Source organism: Typopeltis vanoorti, chromosome 8, assembly GCF_054136105.1.
Source record: "Typopeltis vanoorti isolate ZY-2024b chromosome 8, IOZ_Tvanoo_1.0, whole genome shotgun sequence".
Taxonomy (NCBI): domain Eukaryota; kingdom Metazoa; phylum Arthropoda; class Arachnida; order Uropygi; family Thelyphonidae; genus Typopeltis; species Typopeltis vanoorti.
The window spans coordinates 63,209,447-63,233,445 of NC_143556.1; the positions used below are offsets into that span (position 1 = coordinate 63,209,447).

General features: G+C 36.5%; 1 protein-coding gene across 1 annotated transcript in view; it reads right to left on the minus strand.

Annotated features, from left to right (window-relative positions):
- The window catches only part of Pgls (6-phosphogluconolactonase), a 55,520-nt gene that overhangs the window by 15,255 nt on the left and 16,266 nt on the right, over nucleotides 1–23,999 (minus strand). The window contains exons 2-3 of the mRNA XM_090396715.1: nucleotides 21,684–21,884; nucleotides 52–194 (exon numbers count right to left, since the gene is read on the minus strand). Of these exons, the coding sequence (XP_090252841.1) occupies nucleotides 52–194; nucleotides 21,684–21,884 (344 nt within the window). The remainder of the gene's footprint in view (nucleotides 1–51; nucleotides 195–21,683; nucleotides 21,885–23,999) is intronic.

Consider the following 23,999-nt stretch of genomic DNA (forward strand, 5'->3'; position numbering starts at 1 on the left):
AATCTCTCTCTAGCTATTATTATTCCTTTATGAATGATTGAGTAAGCTCACCTTCAACACTGGATGGTCAGGAAAAAGAGAACAAGTATGTCCATCAGGTCCAACTCCTAGAAGTAGCAAATCAAACCTTGGCCAATTTCCTGAAGGAAATATCTGTTCTAATTTATGGCTATAATCCTCTGCAGCCTTTTCCACTAAAAAAATAAAACATCCCACTTATATTTATTTATTCATACTGTCTGCTACTAAATAGCAGATAATATGAGCAATTTCAAAAATTTGAAAACATCAAAATCTAAGCATCAATAAATTTTAAACATATTTTTCATTTGTTGTCAATGTGTGGAGTGTGGTATTTATGTGTAAAGGAAGATGTGTTTGTTGAGAGATCAAACAGGAGAAATGAGAGGGTACGGATCTGCAGAAAGTGTCATTTTTTGATGGACTGTGAGGTGTTAAATGAGAGTCAAAAATGAGGAATGCATATTAGATGAAAGGTTGAAGGAAGCAAGGAGTGTATGACTAAGAATGGTATTAGCCAAAAGAATGAGCAAAGAGAATATGATTGTGAATATGGAAGAGACTGAAAGATAAAAGGTGAGGGTGAGTGTGGGAGCAGAAGACAGCATGACTGACAGAGCAAAAGTGTGAGGAATGCAAGAGTTAAAAGAATGAGATGAGGCATTTGAAGAATGAGATTAGATGTTTGTTGGATACAAATAAAAGAGTACAAAAGAATAAAATGAAAAATAGTGGAGAAAAAGAGATGGGAAAATAACTGAAGAGTTCACAAGATTTGTTTTTCGGGTTGAACAGGATGATTGATGTTCTGGATATAAGAAGCAAAAATGTGAGGGCATTAGTCGTGATTTAGTTGAGTATAGGGAGAATGTGAGGATGGCTATCAGGAAATCATTGGGAAGCGTGAAAGACAACAGTGTGGTAGGAAAGGTCATTGGTGTGTTGGGCAAAAATCATGAATGACATGCTGGAGGTGTTGCGTGAGGAGAAAACAGGTGCAGTTTGTTGATTTGTGGAACATTCGAGAGTCAAATAGAATGACATAAAAGAGGTCAACTGCATCTAAATGGATTTGATAAATCAACTAGAGAAACTGACTAGAAAGATGTGAACAAAAGATCAGAGGAAGTTAGAGGTGATGTGAAAACAAGCAAGAGAGTAAAACATATCAGAGTGAAGTGTTTGTGAATGAGGAGCAGTTTAGTGTGAGAGATGGAAATGTGAGAATATGAATGCAAATTGAGGAGATAGAGTGGTTAGTGATGAGACACAGTGTAAGGAGTGAATTCTGAATGCAGTAACGAATTCATGTATGGCAATGGTGATCACAGGAATGGAATGGCCTGGGATGCATAGGGGCAGTAGACTCTGGGGAAGATATATGGAGTCAAGAGTTATGAAGGTAAGCAGACAGCAGCATGTGTGGAAAGTCACAGACAGGACTGGTTATAAACCAAGAAATTAATTTTTATGCTTATTTACAAAAGCCATGAGGACCGGAAATAAGGGAGGTGAAACTGTTACATTGACTGAGTTAATTCACCTGAAAATAGGGTATGATATTTTTCATGAGGAAATAGCAAGTAAGGGGATAAGGGAGAAATATTGGCTGTGGTTCTGAAGCAGGTATAGTGTAAGGTGGAAGTTGATAGGATAAGATATTTATTTGGATGTTGCTATAGGCTAGAGAATGTGAAGGTGGAGATAAAGAAATGTATAGACAAACACTGGCTTAGTGAGCAAAAGAAGAGTGAAGGGTATTATGAGTAATTTTAATTATGTTAAAAAATTGGAATGAAGAGATAGCATTAGGGACAAAGGAGAATGAATTTGAGTTCTTGAGGGACAACAATCTTAGGCAGTATGTAACAGAGGACACATAAGGATTGAGAGTCTTAGATCTGATCATATCAATGAGGATGTGATTGTGAATGGGATGTCACATTTCCCTTTCCCCTACAATGGTGAGAATAATCATGAGGTGATCACCTGGATGGTGGCCAGCCATATGAAGACTTCTGTGAGGCAAGCAGAAGAAAGAAAGAATGATCAATGTAAATTAATAACTGCTGCACTGCAAAGGATATAGTTGAGGTAATAAATAAACAGTTTATCAGGGTATTTCATTCTCGTAAATGCAACACCATAAGGAGCTTGAGTGTTTGAGGGTCTAGTGGAGGTGGGACTGGTAGTGAGTGAGCAAGAGGTATATGAGAAATTAAGTAAAATTTATGTCAATAAGGCAGTAGGACATGACAATGTATCACCACGTGTCTTGAAGGAATGCTTCAGAAAGATAACAGCATTCTTAGCATAAATGTTTAACATGAGTCTTGCAACAGAGCAAGACTCATGATAAACATTTCTAAAGGAGTGGAAAGAGGGTATAACTGTTCTACTTCTCAAAAGACTGAGGCCATAAATTATAGGCTGGTCTGCATGTTTGGGGGGTCGTATAAGTATTGGAGAGGGCTAGGAATCAAAAATGAGGTGATAATAGTAGTATTATGTATGGTGGTCTACAGGGATTTGTTAAGGAAAAGTCATGGTTTAGCAAAATGCTTATGTACTATAACAAAGCAATAAATTCACTAGATAAGGAAGATGCACTACAGTGGTATATTTGGATTTTTCAAAAGGGATTGCTACATGACAAGCTAGCAACTAAACTGGAATGGAACAGGATTACATAAGATTAATATGGATAGGTGATGGGCTGACAGGTATCTGCAGGTTGTATATAAGTGAATGGTATCTTAAGATATAACAGTCAGAGGGGCTGTTTTGGGACCATTATTGTTTAACTTGTATGTTAATGATATTACGACAAACTTAACTGTTGACATGAAGCTGTTTGTGGATGATGAAAAGTTTTGAAGAACTATGGGAAGCACAGCAGATTGTGGCCTTAGAGGAGTGTGGGAGAGATCTGGAAGTGGTAGTGGAGACTTGAAGTTTAGGGGTCACATTGCTAAAACTGTGAGAGCATTATAATGGATAATGGTAATGATGAGGATAACCTTGATATGCAGAGAAGCAAAGAAGTTATGGTTCCCTTGTATAAGGGCCCCATGTGGACTATATATGCAGATCTGGTTGCCTGGTTTTAAAGTGTATGAAGATATCTTGGAGAGGGGGTTCAGGAAAGATTCAGGAAGTCAGTGTATGGTCTCTGGAATATGGGATATGAAAATAACTGAAGGAATGCAATTTGCAGAGTATAACCCTTTAATTTATCGTATAACCAAGTGGAAAAACTTCCAACAACTATCTCTAATCCAGAGTATTTTAATAATAATGTATAACCTTTTTGGCTATTTGTATATGAAAATATGACATCTGCATTACTTCAACCTTAGTATCACATCTGGGTCTGGCTCCAACTGATGAGACCTCAATAAAGGTCGAAACCAGTCTGGGTAGTGACCCTTCCCATAATGCATAGCATTATACATGTCCTCAAGGATATGTGCTTTCCATTATGGGATACTAAGGTAAGTGATATGAAATCATTAACCTCTATATAAGAGTTGCCCCAGTCCTGAAAACACTTCAGGTGCAAACTTTGTTTGCTTACACTTGGATAAAGGATAAAACCAAATACAGTCACCCCTCGACTTATGTCCAGGTTCCGTTCCATCAGAGAGGACGTAAGTCGATACATTAAATCAGGAGTCTCAAACTCAATTGGACTGCAAGCCATTTGCTATAAAAGTGTATCTCAAGTGGGCCACAAAAAAATTTCGACTAAAAAAACCTGCACTAATTAGAATCGAAAGGAAGTGAAAGAATGAGTATAAATAAATTGGAAAATTAATAACAAAAATTTTATTTATTCTAAGTCATTACAAGACATAAAATAATAGTATAATGATTATGACAACTCAAAAAAAAATAATATAAAGAATATTTTTATTATATTAATATTTACAATAGATAGCATTTAATCCAAATTAAACCAAAATTAAATTTTATTTGAATAAATCAAATATTTATATATTTATACATTCTAAAAAAAGTATAAACTCTCATTAATAACCATCACAAAAATTTACAGAGCCTCCTGTCAGTTTGAAATATTTTGTGTTTGTGTTGAAATAAAATACTTCTATATTTTTTTGAGGGGGGGGGGAGTCTATATTTTGGGGAATTTTTTAAATGTTACTGAAAATATTTTGGGGAAAAATAATATTTTTGGGTTAATATATATATATATATATATATATATATATATATATATATATATATATATATACACACACACACACACACATATTTGCATAATATAATTATAGTGATTTAATTTCAGTATTTTATTTTTTTCCCGACACTTGACAACGTTTATTATTAACCAGCCTGCCAAAATTAGGACTCAAAGATTGTGAGCATACAACCTTCATTATGGTAGAAAGGTTGACGTCGGTTAATCTTGATCTGTGGGCTGTTTTGTTACCTTTTATACATGAGAATAATTGTTCACATAAATAGGTGCTTCCAAAATAACATAGAATATTTGCTGCAAACTTTTTTTTATTTTCGGATATTTTTGACCTAAATAACTATATTTTTGGTACACCAACTTCTTGGTATTTCGCTTTTAGAAAGGAATCATTTTGGAAATCAATAAATTCCATTTGAATACAAATAGGTGCTTTTTCGAAATTAAAGGAAAAAGGATCTGTAAAAAGCGAAAAAACTTCTTCTTGCTCCTTAAAATCTTTAAATCGCCTATCAAATTCTTCTTTTATCTTTTCTAGAAAGTTTTCAGAAAAAAAACTGAAAATGTGGATGACTTACCAAGAATCTCCTCTTCGTTATAGCTACTTCCAGCATCGAGTACGGTTTCCTTGTGTGCATTGTCATCTTCTTTCCTATTATTCCAAGTAAAAATTACAAGTAATTTACAAGATTTCAAGATTTCAGATACGTAATGAACACCCTTCACGAATGTCTGAGAAGTGAAAGCAGAACGTAAAATAGACACCAATGGTAGGCCAATAGAGATAGAACAGCTATGAAGATGTGGTATTAACAAAAGATTGCGTTACCAAAACACAAAATTAAGCCGACATTTTTGAGCTGAAACGCTAATTCCGTTCATCCAAATTCCATATTATCTGAAACTGTCATACAACATTCACTCTATATATCTTAGTTTTAACACGTTTACGAATTTTATTGCAGCTTTGTGTTTGAGTTAGTGGGACACACATCTAACTAAAAACAATATATTTTAGTTAGATACTGTGTTTGCCAGTGAAACATATGGTTTTGCTTAAGTCTAAACAGAATGGTTAATGTGGGGTGGGGGACATGTGACTCATTAGTTAGTGCCGTTTTTATATCAGTTGTCTCTAATCGTACTAAAGAAATACAGGTATCCTTTGCTTAATGTGGGATTTGATTAACACGCCGAAATTAATTGCGGCAATCCCTTGATATATGCGGCAAGAGTTTTGATTAATGCGCCTTTAACCCTGAAGAGCTCGCAGCTGATCTGACAGATGCATGCAAAATATTTAATATAAATATTCTTATACAATTCAGTGTACAGCTTGGAGGTCATGAGTAGCTGTACATTCATATGTTACGAGTGATATTCCGCAGTTTTTTGCTGTCAGTTTGGTTTAACACATGTTATGTAAAGGTTTGTGATATTTGACAGTAAATTGTATCTGAGAGATACCACGACCTCCGATGTCAGTATAGTATGGTTTAGTTATTTTTTTTTTTCTTTGTTCAATAATTTCTAGATTGTAACTGAAAATAAATAAACCATCATGTATTACTAAAATAGAAAGCCAAAGGCTTATTTATCACACCTATAGGAGATGTGCTTTACATTATGAAAAATACTAAGGATAGTGATCTGGATCTTACTCTAACTTTACCACGAGTTGCCCATAAGGTTGCTTATGCTCGCATCTGCCAAAACTTTTAGTTTCGATATATTCGGCATGAAACTCTTGTAGTTTCTATACTCAGTTATGAAATAATGTTGGATTCAATATTCACTTAATTTGTAATATCATGCATTATATTTGCAGTATTTTTCTTTATGTCTTATTGCTTGTTTGCCCTCAGCAAAGTCTGGAGAGTCATTTTGTTTGTTCAACGTAGAATTTATGCTGATAACAAAAAAACTAAAACTGTTCAAACAACTCTTGATGACTTCTTTTGATAAAAAAATTGCAGTAAATAATGTAGGTACAAGTATTTATTAAACATTTACTTTGCATTCATTTTTTTATCTTTCCTAAAAGAGTACCATATAAAACAAATTAATACAGTAATCTATCATAGACAAAATGTAATTTTTACCCTTGATTATTAGACTTGATTAATGCGATTTTGATATATGTGATAATATCGAGGGATTAATTAACTGTGTTAATCAAGGGATACCTGTATATTACACATGTTGAGAAATATATTACACAGACAGCAAATGTCTCTGTACTTTATTCAGTGGTACAATAAAACTACTCGTTTTTCTTGCATCTGTAGTATAATGGCAGTTGGGTAAGGCATGTTGTTTATTACAGGGGGGAGCGAGTTATCGTCCCGAAGTGAAAGTGGTTAAACTTTATTTTCGTGTGCGATGTACAGTACACGTAAAACTTTTTAATTTCTTTTTTCATAAAGTAAAATCAGGGTACAGGGGTGCGAGTCATATGCAAGGGCGAGTTATATTTGAGTAAATACAGTATTTCTGTTTTATTATAAAAAGCAATCATCCTTTTTTTAAAATCTTTCCTTGAGGCATCGGGGGGCCGCCAGTTTGACATCCCTGCATTAAATCAACAGAGTTATTGGGGTTAGGGACTTAACAGTAATAAGCATACTGTCATTTTAATTCTTAAAATTTATTATAAAACTTTACTGTGTGTTACTGCTACTACAAAACAGGAGAACAATCGCCCAAATCTTCCTCCACAATCACATCTTCATTTCCTTCCCTGTGGGAACGATCAGGCTGTGGATCTTCTGGTGTAACCTTTGTTTTTTTTTTTTATGAAAATGTCCAATGTGCTTTGCTTATTCCTCTTCTTTTCATCATAAATTTGTTCATAGCAAGCAAATGCATCATGTACTTTCGTTTCTATTATTAAGTAGCATTCAACATTGGGGTCCATGTCTTCAGCCATTTTGAGGACATCACTAACTGCAGAGAACACTTCTGCAAGACCCTTCACTGTAAATTGTTTAACTACCTCTTCCTTTTCTCATTTTTTCCTCTTCTGCAACAGGTTCTAGTTTGACCAATTCTTCGTTGGTCAACTCTTCAGGGGGAACTTTCTATGAGTTGAATCATGTCATCATCATTCACTTCGAGATTCAGATTGTTTGCTAGATCCACCATTATAAACTTCCAAAATCATGCACAAACCTTTTTAATGTCTTTTTCCATATGCCACTCATACATTGAGAGGTCACTTCGTCCCAAGCCACAGCAATATTTTTAATAGCACGATAAATATTGAATGTTTTCCAGAATTGCATGAGTCTGGTCATTTCCTTCAGTAGCAGAAATGGCTTGTGAAAAAGTTCTCTGTGGATAATAAGCCTTAAACACTGCAAGAACTCCCTGATTAATTGGTTGAATCAATGAAGTAGTGTTTGGAGGAAGAAACATGACCTTGAACTTGGTGAAGATCACTGCTATAAGATGTATAGGACGGATGACCTGGAGCATTATCTAGAATAAAATTTTAAATTCTACATTTTCTTTCATACAATAGCTTTTTATTTCACTCGCATCAGTTGATTAAGGCATCCTCAATTTTTGAGTCATCCACGACTTCTTATTGCTCCGAAAATGAAGTTGGGAGTATGCTTCCTAATGTTTTTGAAGATTTGTGGATTCTCACTGTGCCATATTACAAATGATTTCAGTTTATATACAGCCACATTACCCCCTAACAGAATTGTAATACGGGCATTAAGAGCTTTGAAACCAAGTATAGATTTTAGCTTTTTGTCGATGAATGTCCGTTTGGTCATTTTTTTCCAAAACAAAGACATCTCATCCATATTAAATATTTGCTGTGGCAAATAATTCTCCTCTGTAATAATTTTATACAATTTTTTCACAAACTCCTTGGCAGCCTTCTCAGGACTTGCAGATTCCCATACATTATCACATTATGCAGCACAAAATGCTGCTTGAATATCATGAACCAACTAGAAGAAGCATTGAATTCATAGTCATAATCAGGTTCTGCTTTCTCCTTTAAATGTTAAAGAGACTTAGTGGTTTTGCAGTTATGGTCACGGTGCTAAGGGGTATGCTTTTTTGGTTTAGGTCCTCTATCCATGATGCAAGTAGCTTTTCCACATTACCGATAGGACCTTGGTCCCATCAGTAATATGGAAAAGGACCTTGTCGTTGCTTCGTCACTATCGTTGATTTAATGGAAGCAGATCCTTTCACAGCCTCTATGATTTTATCCTTATTTTTCAAAGTGGTCGTCACTGTAGAATGAGACCATCCAAAGTCATGTTGCTTTATAACTTGCAACTTCATTTCAAGATCACTTGCTCGCCTCTTTTTCTGCGATTCTTCACTAGGTTTTTTGATTGTGCATGTAAGGGCCATATTTCACAAAGCATCGTGAAATAACTAACGATAAATACACAAATAACCTATTTCTCAAACACAAAATCAACATAGTAACTGTTGAAGACACGTACCGACTGCCGAGGAAGGTTGCCACTATGCATGCTTTACCTTAAGTTCGCTTGCGTCTTGTTCAAAAAGTATAGCCGAAAATGTTATTTATTGCCTTATGGGATCACGGACGTATCTTTGAAAGGACGTAAGTAGAGGGATGACTGTATATAATTTCTCGGTATCTTTAATTTATATAGTATAACCAACTGGAAAAACTTCCAACAACATGGCACTCCATAGGGGAGATAGCACGGCTTTGCAAATGGTAGGTCCTGCCTTAGTAATTTATTCACATTTTATAATAAAGTGACAGTGGAACTGGATAAAGGAAATGGCTACACCATGATGCTGCTGGACTTTACAAAGACATTTGACAGAATACTACATGGAAAACTATTACAAGTTGGAGAAATTGGCATGGATATGAGGCTGGTGGCACTGATGGGGGTGGCTGACTGACAGACATCAGAAGGTGGTGTATGGTACACTAAAATCAAGACAAATGAGGGTGACTAGCGGAGTGCCCCACTGCTCTACACTAGAGCCACTACTCTTTGCCAACAGCATTGAACGACTGAACCCTTCCAACTACTAACTGTGCTCAAACTTGCTTAACTTTTTGCTGAGCCATTAGTAGCAGAGGCTCTACCAATCGACCAACCTTTGCTGGCTTTAGTGAAAGATTTAAGGGAGGGGATATTCAGTCATTTGCTGATGATGCAAAGCTGGGCAATAGTTAATAAAGGTGACGTGAATATCCTGCAGGATGATTTAAATAAATTGGCAGTGTGGACAAAAGGACGATCATTGTCGATTTAATGTTGCAAAATATATGGTAATGTACTTCGGGATGAAAAGATTAGATACTTTGTATCATATTGATGGTATTATTAGATTACAGGAAGATGAGGTTAGGATCTGGGGGTGGGGAATAGTGAATAGATATTTGAAATTCAGAAGACATATTGCAAAAGTTGGCAAAATAGCTTGAAAGGTCACTTTGATGTTGAGGAATACTATGATAACTAATGATAAGGAGGTTATTAATCCTCTATATAAGGCTATGTTTATTTATTTATTTAGCATATGGCATAATAAAAAAAAAAGACATGACATCAAAATATATAAATACATAAGGCTATGATTTAGCCACATCTTGATTACTGTGCACAGATTTGGTCACTTATCTTTCTTGGAGAACAGGAGGTGGTGGATTCAGGAATGAGTGACCAAGCTGGAGAGGTCTGTGGAATGTTCTTTATGAGAACAGACTGAAAATGTGTGGGTTGCAGAGTTTATAATTGCAAGGAAAAGAGAAGGGACATGATACATATAAGTTACTAAAGAGATATTATAAGACTGACATAAAAGAAATGTTTTAATACTTAAATAGGAGGACAAGGGATCACTCCTAGAAGTTATGTAAGAGTGTGGTTAATAAGGATGTGCAGACTGCATTCTTTGCTTGGACAGCACTGAAAGTGAGTCAAATGGATTGCCAATGTTAGTGTAAGTGATTGTGAGTGTCCCAACGGTGAATATGTTTAAGGAGAGGTATACAATAGCCATTGTGTGAATAATGGTTAGTGTTGGTCTCCTGTGATGAGTCTTTTGACCCCATGGAGATTATTATCATCAAAAACCCCATGAAGTCAAAAACTCATCTGGGGGTTCTTTTATCATACACACAGCTTATCATACCGTGTTTTAAACACACTCAAATTCTCTGCAGACACAACACTCTCAGGCAAGGCATTCACAACTCTGCATGCAAAACACCTGCTTCTCACTTCCCTGCTCACATCCTCTTTATACAGTTTCCAGGGATGACCTCTGGTTCTCCCATGATCTCCCACTATTTTCTGTAGAACCTCTTCAGCATTGATCCCATTACAACCCCTTACAACCTTTTAGGTCTCTATCATATCTCCCCTCTTCTTCCTGTCCACCAGATTCTGCCAATTGCATCTTCTCAATCTTTCCTCATACTTGACATTCCAGAGGTTAGAAACTACCTTAGTCAGTCACCTCTGGACCCTTTCCAACATCTCTTTGTCCTTCTGAAAACCAGGTGACAAAATCTGGGCACAAAAGTCCATGTGTGGCCTAATCAGAGCCTTATACAATGTAACAATAATCTCCCTACTTCTACAAGTCAGTGTCCTCCACATCATTCCCAGAAGTGTTTGTGTTGTCTTCACAATTTTGGCAATGTGTCCCCTAAATTTCAGATCCTTATCCACTATCATCCCGAGATCTCTCATTTCCTCCATCTCCAACAGTATATCCTCACCAAGAATGAATTCTGCATCCCATCTGTGTTTTACAAATTTTAAAACCTTACATTTTGCAACATTGAACTCGCATCCTCATTCCCATGCCTAATCACTCAATTTATTCAAGTCTTTTTGTAAGGCCCCAACATCTTATCTACTCTTCATGGTTCGTCTAAACTTTGCATTGTCTGTAAACAACTGAATATCTCCATCCAAATCTTCACCAATATCATTAATATACAAGTTAAATAGTAATGGCCTTAAAACAGACCCTTGAGGTTATACACTGGTGACTTTCCTTTTCTTGGATATCGCTCCCCCTACACACAACTTTTTGCATAAAGGTGGTTCCAAGACTGCTGTTGTAAATTACCGACCGATTAGCATATCAGGAATCATTGTCAAGGTCTTAGAGAAATTAGTCAAGAAAAGAATACAGGATTGGATAGATGAAAATGGGATATTGTATGGGGGACAACATGGTTTTGTGAAGGATCATGCCTCAATAACTTGCTCACGTTTTATAACACAGTGATGGCTGAACTGGATAGGGGTAATGGGTTTACAGTGATACTACTGGACCTTGCCAAGGCCTTTGACAGGATACCGCATGGAACCTTAATCAGTAAACTGGAGCAGATGGGGATAGATATAGGGTTGGTAAGATGGATAGGAGGGTGGTTGAAGGAGAGATACCAGAGAGTGGTCTATTCAGGAGTGGAGTCAAAAAGACGTCTTGTGACTAGTGGAGTGCCGCAGGGCTCTGTTCTTGGACCACTGCTTTTCAATTTGTTCATCAATGATATTGGAAAGGATTTGAGAGGAAGTGTTCACTTGTTTGCTGATGATGCAAAGTTGGGTAGAGCAATTGTGAGTGCACAGGATGTCAAAATTTTACAGGATGATTTGGATAGTTTGGAGGACTGGGCTAGGAAAAATGGATGTCAGTTTAATGTGGCAAAGTGTAAGGTTATGCACTTTGGGGTGAAAAGAACAGCAGCAGTATATCGCATTGGTGGAACCGTACTCCAGGAGATTGATGAGGCCAGGGATTTGGGAGTGCTGGTGGATAGGGAGTTGAAGTTTAGGGAGCACATTGCAAAAGTGACTAAAACAGCTCACCAAATCACTTGGCTTATGAAAAATATTTTAACATGCAGAGACAAACAAGTTGTTGTTCCTCTGTATCGAGCCTTGATAAGACCCCATCTGGACTTCTGTGCCCAGTTATGGGCACCAGGGTTTCTTCGTGATGGGGAGGAAGTGGAGAGGGTCCAGAGACGAGTGACCAAGATGACAGCAGGACTGTGGAATGAACCTTATGAGAATAGGTTGAGGATTTGTGGGTTGCAGAAATTGGACGATAGGCGAAGGAGGGGTGATATGATTGAGACATTCAAATTACTGAAAGGTTTTTATAAGATTGATCCAGAAGATATTTTTGAAAATATGACTGGTGGTGGGAGGACTAGGGACCATGCATGGAAGCTGGGCAAGAGCGTGGTTGACAAGGGTGTTAGAGCTAGGTTTTTTACTTGGAGAGTGGTGAATGAGTGGAATAAGCTTCCAGAGTCTGTTGTGGGTGCTACGACCGTGAATGAGTTCAAGGCAAGATATGATAGATACTGTGTGAATGTTGAATAGTTGTTCCAGACATGATGTTAGGGCCTCCCTCGATGAGTCTGTCTACTCCTTGGAGTTTCCCGGAACAATAATAATAATAATAATACCTATCAGATAGCCAGTCTCCAATCCAATGCACTAATGTAATATCCAACCCCATCTGCTCTAGTTTGACTATCAACTTATCATGCAGTAATCTATCAAAAGCCTTTGCAAAATCTAAGTATATTATTGTTTATCCTTCTCCTCTGTCCAAGGAAGCAGTCATCTTATTATAATAAGTAAGTAGATTACTAAAACATGACCTCCCTTTAGCAAATCCATGCTGTCCATCAAAGATAATATCATTGTTGTCAACCCAATTCTGGATCCTAGTTCTCACAAGCTTCTCCAACAACTTAACCACAACACCTGACACACAGATAGGCCTGTAGTTTGATGCTTGAGTTCTATCACCTCCTTTATGAAGTGACACAAACTTACCCTCCTTCCACTCCTTAGGAACTTGACCCAGCGCAAGACTGGTATTAAAAAAATATGTCAAGGCCGGGATCAACTCCCTGGTACATTCCTTCAGAATACGTGGTGATATATTATCAAGTCCCACAGCTTTATTAACATCTAGTTTGCTCAACTCCCCATACACCTCTTGCTAACTTACAGTCAGTCTCTCCTCCCCATCGTCAACTGCTCTCAATCTCTCCATGAAGTCACATTCACAAGATTGAAAGACCTTTATGAACTGCTCAATAAGTATCTCCCCCACACTTTCCACAACAGCTGTCTTTATACCATTTTCTCCAATCAATGTCTATATATTGAAAGAACCAATTTTGCTGGCTATATACTGAAAGAACTCTGTAGGATTCTTTTTGGTTTCAGCTAACTGCAGTTTATACCTCACTTTAGCTACCCTCACCAATCACGTCACCCACCTTGCCTGGTCTTTGTAATCCTCATGGAATTGGTTATTTCCACTTCTCTTGTGCTGCCTCCATAATGCCCTTTTTCTCTGTATCGCATGCTTAATCTCTTTATTCATCCATTTCACACCTACCTTATTTAACCTTCTCACCCTTGGAATACATTTAGATGGAGATACCCCGGATAATAACAAGATTTATGGTCTGATATAAAATAGGAGTGAGACAGGAGGTATATGCCATCTCCACTGTTATTCATCTATATTAAACGACATTATGAAGGAAAGTGACAATGAACTTTCAAAATCTGAGATAATCAACTCAGATCTTGAAAGTCTGAGTTCTGAATTCTTTCACTAAATTGAATAACTACTATAATAAATTTTGTATGAAAGTCAACAGGAAACTGTGACAACAAGCAGGAACGTGGAAAACATCACACAACATTCTCAATGGAGAACCTTCATAAAACATTTCAAATATTTAGGCACAATTTTTAGTGAAGATGGCAAATTAAATATGGAAATGAATAATAAGCCAAAGCAGTAAAATAGGAAGCTAGCTGAATAAACTTATATTGAATAAGCAAGAAATTACCAACATAAATTAGCACTAAAGACAGTTGCAAACCAGTTTTAGCTTATGATCTGAGGGTTTGATTAAAAATAAAACTGTTGATTGAAGACCAGAGACCACATGTATGATAATTCTAGGAAAAATTAGGGGAGTGAGCAGGTGGTCAGCAGCTGAAGCATATTAAAAATGAAGATATTAAAAAGAAATTTGCATTCAAGAATGTATGAGCAGATGTAATTTAAAGTAATATCATCACAAACAGAACAGGAGAGAAGAAAAAGTTAGCAGAACAGATGTTTAATGCTGGAAGAAAACAGACTTAGAGGAAAACCAAGCTCTAGGTGGATTATTGATGCAGTTAATTGAGCCTTAGTAGACTGAAATATAAGATTAGAAGTATTGGAAACTGATAAATAACAGAATAAATTGGAAAAAAATTGTTGATAGGAAGCTAGTAATAATGTAAACCTAAGTATATTAGTATAATAGTACTGTATATTCCCCTTAAAGGAAACCAGGAAACAATAAGGATTGTATAAAGGTCAGAGTTAACCTGGGTTGTTTTACTATGACTGTCTCAAGAGATGAACTAAACATTTACAAAATAAAAAAAGACTACAAAGGAAATTCTACTAAGATAATCTTCATAACGAAGAAAGCCAGAATGTGGGAGGAAATAGTGGTTTGACAGTAAATTGGGATGTTGTACAAGATAGTAATGAGAGCGGTGATGAAAGAGAGAGTGGAAGTAATTATACAGAGAGAGAAAATGGTTTGAATGATGAAAAAAATGAGAAATTAGCTGTAATGAGTGAGATTGTACTGTTACGCAGAGTAATACATAGGGCGAAGCTGCAGTTGGAGAGACTGCAAAACTCTTTTCCGAGTGCCCCGACAAAAGGAAATAAACAAGTGTACGAAAGGAATAATAAGCGTATGATCGGGAGTGTTTCAGAAATGAAGGAAAGAGTGTTGTATGGTGACTCGTTAGTAAGAGGTGTGGTAGATGAGAATTTGACTAAATTGTACTTACTAGGTGCGAAAATTAAGGATGTAAGTGAGAGTATTAGTGCGCAGAAGCTGAGGGTGAAGGAAATGATAGTCGTAGCGAGAACGAATGATTTGAAAGGAGATAAATTTGATATGAGAGAGGACGTGAAGGAATTATTAGAGGTAGCGAAAGAAAAGAGTGACAGAGTTAGGATAGTGAGTCTGTTGCTGCGGTATGACAGAGAAGAGTTTAGAAGGAGGGCCATAATTCCAAATGACTTTATGTGCAGGTTATGCAGACGGTGTGGTGTGGAGTTCATGGATGTGTGGAGCGAGTTTGATGGACAAAAGGATTTGTACAATATGGATGGCTTACATTTGAATGAATTTGGTGTGCGAAGACTGGAAAAAGTATTGCTGAGTGAAGTGAGAGTGGATGTGCAAAATCAGAGAAACTAGAACTATTAAGGAGGGTAGGAAGTAGATATAGAGACATCAGTGAGGCAGTTGAGTGTAAGAATGTTTATAATGTGCCTGAGCCAGTACGAAGGACAAGAAATCAGAATGGGATAGTTAGTATAACCCATGAAGATAGGGGTAGGACAAACAGGCCTCTGCATTTCATGTATACTAATGCCAGTAGTATTAGGAACAAGAAGGAAGAATTTTTGGCCTTGGTTGGTTGGCAGAATGATTTTAAGGAATGCCGATGGTAGGGAGGTCACTGAATCAATCGATATAGTGGAATTACTGAGTGAGCACTTTGCAAGAGTATATCATTCAGGTGGTGATGTTGAAGGAATGAAGGAACCATTAGTTTAAATGGGAATTGTGTTGAATGAAGTGGAGGTGAATAGTCTATTACAGAAACCTAGAGGGGGAAATAGTTCCACTGCATAAAGGAGGATCCAAGACTACTGTTGCAAATTACCGACCGATCAGCATATCAGGAGTCGGTGTCAAGGTCTTGAATAACGTAGTCAAGGGTAAAATACAGGAATGGATTGATGAAAATGAGATACTGTATGGCGGACAGCATGGTTTTGTGAAGAGTAGATCATGCCTCAGTAACTTGCTCAGGTTTTATAACACAGTGACCGCTGAACTGGATAAGGGTAATGGGTTTACAGTGATACTGCTGGACCTGGCTAAGGCCTTTGACAGGATATCACATGGAAGTCTAATCCGTAAATTGCAACATATGGGAATGGATATAGGGTTGGTGAGATGGATAGGAGGGTGGTTGATGGAGAGATACCAGAGAGTAGTTTACTCAGCAGTAGAATCCAAAAGACGGCCTGTGACTAGTGGTGTGCCACAGGATTCTGTTCTTGGACCACAGCTGTTTATTTTGTTCATTAACGATATAGGGAAGGATCTGAGAAGAACGGTTCATTTGTTCGCTGATGATGCTAAGTTGGGTAGGGCAATAGTGAATGCAGATGTCAAAATTTTGCAGGATGATTTGGATAGATTGGAGGTATGGGCTAAGGAGAATGGATGTCAATTTAATGTGGCAAAATGTAAGGTTATGCATTTTGGGGTGAAAAGATTAGCAGCAGTATATCACATTGGTGGAACTGTACTCCAGGAGACTGATGAGGCCAGGGAATTGGGAGTGTTGCTGGATAGGGAGATGAAGTTTAGGGGGACACATCGCAAAAGTGGCTAAATCAGCTCATCAAATCACTTGGATGCTGAAGAATACTTTGACGAGCAGAGATAAGCAAGTTATTGTTCCCCTGTATCGAGCCTTGATAATACCTAATCTTGATTACTGTGCCCAGATATGGTCACCTAGGTTTCTTCTTGATGGGGAGGAGGTTGAGAGGATCCAGAGGCAAGTGACCAAGATGATAACAGGTCTATGGAATGAACCTTATGAAAACAGGTTGAGGATTTGTGGGGTGCAGAAATTGGTTGATAGGCAGAAAATGGGAGATATGATTGAGACATTCAAATTGCTGAAGGGTTTCTATAGGATTAATTCAGAGGATATTTTTGCGAACAGGACTGGTGGTGGGAGGACTAGGGGACATCCATGGAAGCTGGGCAAAAGTATGGTTAGTAAGGGTATTAGAGCTGATTTTTTTACTTTTAGAGTGGTGAATGAGTGGAATAAGCTGCCTGAGTGTTGTGGGTGCTATGATAGTGAATGAGTTCAAGGCAAATTATGATAGATACTGTGTGAATGTCGAATAGTTGTGATGGACATGATGTCTCGGGCCTCCCTTGATGAGTCTAAGGACTCCTTGGAGTCGCCCGCAATAATAATAATAACCCTATAAAAAAAGGGAGGGGACTAAATGAATAGCAATTCTCATTTGAATAGAGGTTAAATTATAAAGGTAATACGAGGTTCACAGCATTTATACCACTGGACCAATCTGATTCACAATTCAACACTCTTAAGAAATAACATATGACATTAGAACACATTTGATATTATACAGCAAATACATAAAATTTCTTTACTGATAATTTGATTAGGCTCAACAAAATCTGGCAAGTTAGCTGGCTAGTAGTTTTGGATTTATGGCCAAAAGCAACAAATGAAGATAGTGTGATTGTGTCTGTTCATCTGGCTAGTATGCATGCTCTGCAGTACGATATGAAAATATTTACTACACATCACCTAGTAGACAAGCTCATGCACCATGCCAAATCATATCTCTGACCATGCCATTGAAATGTGCCATGAAATGATTTTAAAAAAACTTGTACATTGCACTTATTTATGTGCTGGTTTGAATGTAAGAAGTATGTGAATCATCACTTCTAATATTAATAGGAATAATTGCATCAGTCTCCAAAATTGGGTTTGAATTTTAGTAACGATTGACCCAACCTACCCCTGTGGTGCCAATAATCTAACTGGTCTATGCAGAAAGTTTTTTTTACCTTGGGTTTATTATATGTTAAAATTATATTATATATACAAGAAATTATATACTTGGTTTTAATCTTTTTTTTCCAAGGAAGCAAAACAAAGTTTTGCAAGTGAAATATATTCACGTCTGAGCTACTTGTATATAGAGGCTAATGACTTCATATCACTTGCCTTAGTATGTATCTCATAATGCAAAGCACACTCCCTTTTGGGCATGTATAATGCTATTCATAATGGGAAGGGGCCACTAGCCAGACCCGGGAGAGATACCAAGGTTAATGCTGAAGTCATATATATCTCATATACAAGTGACCAAAAGGTGCTCAACCTTATTACTAAAAATCTCTGAATGAGAGAAAGATGTAGAAAGTTTTTTAACTTGGATAAAGGTAAAAAACACCTGAAAGGGGGGGGGGATGGTTTGCATTATGGGATACATCCTAAGGCAAGTGATATGAAGTCATTAGCCTCTATGTACAAGTGGCTCAGACGTGAATATATTTCATGCACAAAACTTTGTTTTGCTTCCTTGGGAAAAAGGATTAAAACCAAGTATATAATTTCTTGGCATCTTTAACATATAATAAACCGAAGGAAAAAATCTTTCTATGTCTTTCTCTCATCCAGAGATTGTTATTAATAGGGTCGAACATCTTCCCATTATGCATAGCATTATACACACCTGAAAGCGGGGTATACTTTGCATTATGGGACATACTAAGGCAAGCGATATGAAGTCATTAGCCTCTACACAGAGGCATAGCTAGAGGGGCAGCATTTTGAACATTTTTCTAAAATACAGTCTCGAGAACTCAGTTCCAACTACTGTAATACTACAGCGAATTTTCCTCACAATTGTTGTAAGTGTTACTAGTTGTGAGAGGAGTTTTTCTAAATAAAATTGATTAAGAATTACAGTAGACTCTCGACTATCCGGCCTAATGTGGCGGAAGGGCAGGACGGATAACACAAAAGCCGGATAGGCTGGAGTTCTAAGCCTACCTTTTCACACAATTGTGAAAAGGTAGGCCTAAGATGAAAGAATCAAAACTTACAGTTTTTAGTTTTTGAAAAAGTCCTTGATAGATGACTGCTTCACCCTTTTAGCCCTCTTCCACGATGCAATGTCCCTCCACTTACACAAGCAGATGATATCAGCTGGCGTCACTTCCTCCTGCTCACTAATGTACTGCAGCGCTGCCTCAATCGTCTTGAACCCGTCCGAATGTGGGATGAGATTTTTCCTGTCATCTAAGGATGCCTCCTCCTCCTCTTCTTCTTCCCCCTGTGTCACCATTTCCACAATATCGTTGTCAGTTATTTCATCAACTTCGTCGTTTGACATCCATTCTGTAATGTCCCCTGCATTGACTCACAACTCGGTACATTTTTGAGCAACGGAACAAGTTTATCGTTTTCATCTTCCACTTCGGTTGCACACACAGGTTCAAGGTTGAAATGTCCACCTTCATGGTCCAAGAGAATTTTCCAAGACTTTACAAGTGATATGTTTCGAATCTCTTTACTAACAATTTACTAACGTAACCAGGAACAGTGGCAAACGTATTCCACACTTGTGGACATCCGATACACAACTGATGAAGCGGGGAAATCGGCACTTTGCATGTCTCAACTTGTGTTATGCACACGGCACATAGGAGGATTGTAGCAGACGCCCCACTTGCAACGCCTTGGCAAAATAAATTACAGTACGTATTCCTCATTTTATCACAGAGAATTACTGTATTATTATAATTCTCTGTGATAAAATCCGGGCTCTGGATAGTCGAGAGCCTACTGTACCTATATTGCTATGATATAGACTTCAACAATGTCATTGACGATTTTGCTAACAGAAAAGCAAGAAAAATAACACTTTAGAATGTTGAAATTAAAGTTTTACTTCAAAAATAAACATAGGGTTTTAATTTATTTCCCTATATGTTGTTTTGACTTTTTGTAGTATTTTTTGGTGTGTATTGAGAGGAGTGGCAAACTCAGGGACCGCCCCCGGGCAGCAAAAGCTCTAGCTACACCACTGCCTCTACATACAAGTAGCTCAGATGTGAATATATTTCAAGTGCAAAACTTTTGCTTCCTTGAGAAAAAGGATTCAAACCAAGTATAGTATATAATTTCTTAGTATCTTTAACGTGAATCTAACTGGTCACTCTCCATCCATCATAGTAAAAACACTGAAGAGGCTTGCCTTTCCATTTATATTACTTTCATGCAAAAATGAGAGCTCAAGCTACAACATCTTTATTTATAAACTAAATATTTATTCAATGAATGTGTATGTGTTCTTCAAATTCTGTTTTAACAACTACTGTTTCAACCTTTAGATTACTATTAAGACACTAGGCCATATCTACTCATGATTTTCACCTAAAAATGAATTGTTCAGGCCAATCTACTAACATAGGTACTTGAAATTTTAAATTACAAGTCCATCATCAGTTTTCTGTCTTGCCAAATATGATTTAACCTAAATGGAGGATATGATTTATAGTACATGGAGATTTTATATATTTGAAATACAAGACTATGCATTCAAATGTTATAATCCTCTGTATACCTACCCATGAATGTATATGTCAGAAATTTGATGATGATGATGATGATATATGTTCTAATCTACCCCCCCCTCCCCAAGTGTTAAAATATTGTTTATTACAGATTTTTTCCTTCTCTTCTTAAATGTCAGCCTTCTCGATAATGACGATAAGCTATGATGTTCAAATACAGAAGGTATCTCATCGAAGAATGTATCTATTTCCTAAAATAGATATAGCTTAGCATAATCTACTTACACCATATTTCTGTTTAGTGTGATTAGCCTTGAGTTTCCTAAATGTTAAATTTTAGATTGTATAATTCAGTCCCTTGTAATGCTAAATACAATAATTAGTGAAACAAATGAATAAATAGTAATTATTCCACATTAATCATATACATTCATTGGTATACAGGAGCAGGCCCGGCTGGTGGCATGTGCAAAGTATGCAATATACACAGGTGCCGCAGAAGAAAAGGCACCTAAAAGATGTCAAAAAATATGAGATAAGAGTTTAAACGAACAACGAATGGTACATATAATTATGAATGTACATCGTCTTCTGTTCGGGCTCCTTCAGATCTTCCCAGAAACGAACAAATAAATTCTGAAATTGTATCCTGGACCCGATTATATCACTGTAATTTTTTATTAAAATTTACGAAAATATACCTAAAATAGTTCTTCTTTATTTTTTGATGTTTCATAAATCAACTTATGATTAATTGTTGAGTTCTGTGTAAAAAAAATTTGTATAAACAGGACTAATCCGTAGGTAACATTATACTGTAAAGCAGTTTTCATTTGTTTTTCATTTCCTGTTCGTTTTATTCACACTTTATTAAAAAAAAACGTTTTTTTGGAAAGGTGCCGAACATTAATCGCACACACAAGAAAAGACTAGGTGTCAGCACTGTACAGGAGGATTATAACATTTGAATGCATAATCCTGTCTTTCAAATATATAAAATCTCCATGTACTGGTAAATTATATCCTCCATTTAGGTTAAATCATATGTGTAAGTGCACAAATTTCATAATAATATACATAATCTCAAGCTATTACAAAAGGATGAATTCTTTATCTGTTAAAGATATTAAACAGCTTACTTAAATATCAAGAATAATTCAAAATTTAAAGGAGGTTGAATACCATTTAATATTGGATTAATCACACTGAATTGATCTTCTTTTACTGGAATATGAGGAAGGAGCTTTTGTTTATATAATCCAAACGTGCTTTCTGCATCATCAAAAGGAACAAGTCTCTCATCACAAAAAAAGAAGCACCACTTACTCCATTCAGTTGTTATGTCTGGCAAACCATTACATAAGAACTTAATAAGACTTCCACCTAAGCCAAATAAAATGAACAGAAATATAAATTTCAAAAAGTATCACAACTGCCTTTAGGTTATACAACAACATTTAAGAATGAGTAACAGTGAAATACTTCCTTGGAATATCAAGTGGTGTGTGTGTGTGTGCACGCATGCTAAGAAGCAACCAGTACCATGATTTTAACTACTTCTTCACAACAACCATATCTTGCTTTTCAGGCAAGATATGGTGTACGCACACACGCACGTGCGCGCGCACACACACACGCACGCATCATGTAATCTACAATGGGAATGACATTACTTTATTTCTTTGTGGGATTGCAAAATAATTATGTTTCTTGTGAAACATAATTATTTTGAGCTCATATTAACATTAAACCTTAATATGAATTTCAACCAGCAGTTAAACCTAAATACACAAATAGTTTAAATAATATATAATTATCAAAATACATCAGATATTTCATTATGAAAATAAGACCATCATAAGTGAGTTATGACAAGTTTAGAAAGGCAGAGCAGAAAACAATATATTTCACATTCACTGAATAAATGTAATAAACCTAAACTATAGGTCTGAATCTCTTTGTTTTTAACAAAGATCAAAAATCAATAACCCAGCTATAAACAAATGGGTATTCAACATTCCTTGATATCATCTTCCTTCTAATGAGACTACATTGTCTACAAAGGACAATTTTTCCATAGTTCCTAAAAACATTCTTTACCTGAACTTCATCCACAAAACTGAATGCAACCTCTCATCTCTTTCCAATGAAGAAGCTAACAAACACTTTTTGAAGTTCTAGCTATACTCCTCAAACCAAACTTCCTACACATAACCTGTCAACAAATTTAATGCCTTAAAATCCTTCAGATAGAATAGCCATCTAACAAGTACAAAAGCAGACCAAGGAAGAGCAGCAGTGATCGTGAATGTTACCAAATACAATAGGTAAATGACTTTCTGCCTACAAACCCAAGAGACTGACAATAATCCCTTAAAAGCCAAATCAAGAAATTGATCATAACTGGATGAAGTTATCAACTGGGACAATCATATCATAAATTGAGAACTTACTTTGTTAGAACTGCTTGCATCTATTGACTACCAAAAATATACAAGGAAGATGAGACCATATATATATATATACTGCAAAGTTCCTTCAAGTTTCTTGAACACTTACGAAATAGTCCTATGCTTTCATTAACACTTCATAATATTTAATAACAAAAGAGGGAAACATATTGCCTTAAAATTGTTAAGGTGTGAGTTACAACCTACAGAAATTATTGATGTGCATTCATTATTCACAAATGTTTCACTAGCCTAAAATCTTCAGTTACTATCACAAGATTTTTCTCCTGACATAATAAGGACTTGATTTTGTCATGCAGTGTGGATACCTCAGCTGAAAAAAAAAAAAAAAATCTACAGGCAAGGAAGTAGTGACGAGGAGCTCTGCCTCTTATTTACCTTAGCCAATTACTGTTTAGAACACCTGGAAGACGAAATCAAGTCTTCATTTTTGGTAATCTATGTTGATGACATCTTTACAATTTGGCTACATCCAGAAGATGCTCCGGTTCCGTTCGTAGCATAATCAACATCCTACATACCTGCATGAAATTACAGTGATATACGGAAAATGAAATAGACAGAAATTCTGCTCTCCCATTCTTTGTGCAGAATTCTGTTGAATATATTCTTATTATTATTACTACAAGAGACCTCCAGGGAGTCAGGGACTCATTGAGAAAGGCGACATATCACTCACACCATGCCATACCTTTCTCTTGAATTCATTCACACTTACCATACTCACTATCTCTACACTACTCTAGCTGAGAAAAGTCTAGATCTTGCCCCTTTCTGGACTGCATTTATTCTCTACTTCTATGGATACAATCTCTCACCATCTTCCAAAAAAGTAAAAGTACTGGTATTGTATATTATCCTTTCAAAAGTTTGTAGATCTTTATCATATCACCTCTCTTTCTACTGTCTGCTAACATCTGAGGTTCATAAATTCTCAATCTTTCCTCATAATCAAAATTCCACAGTCCCAATATCACCTTAGAAACCAGGAGATCCACCTCTTTACAATACAAAATGACTCCCTTAT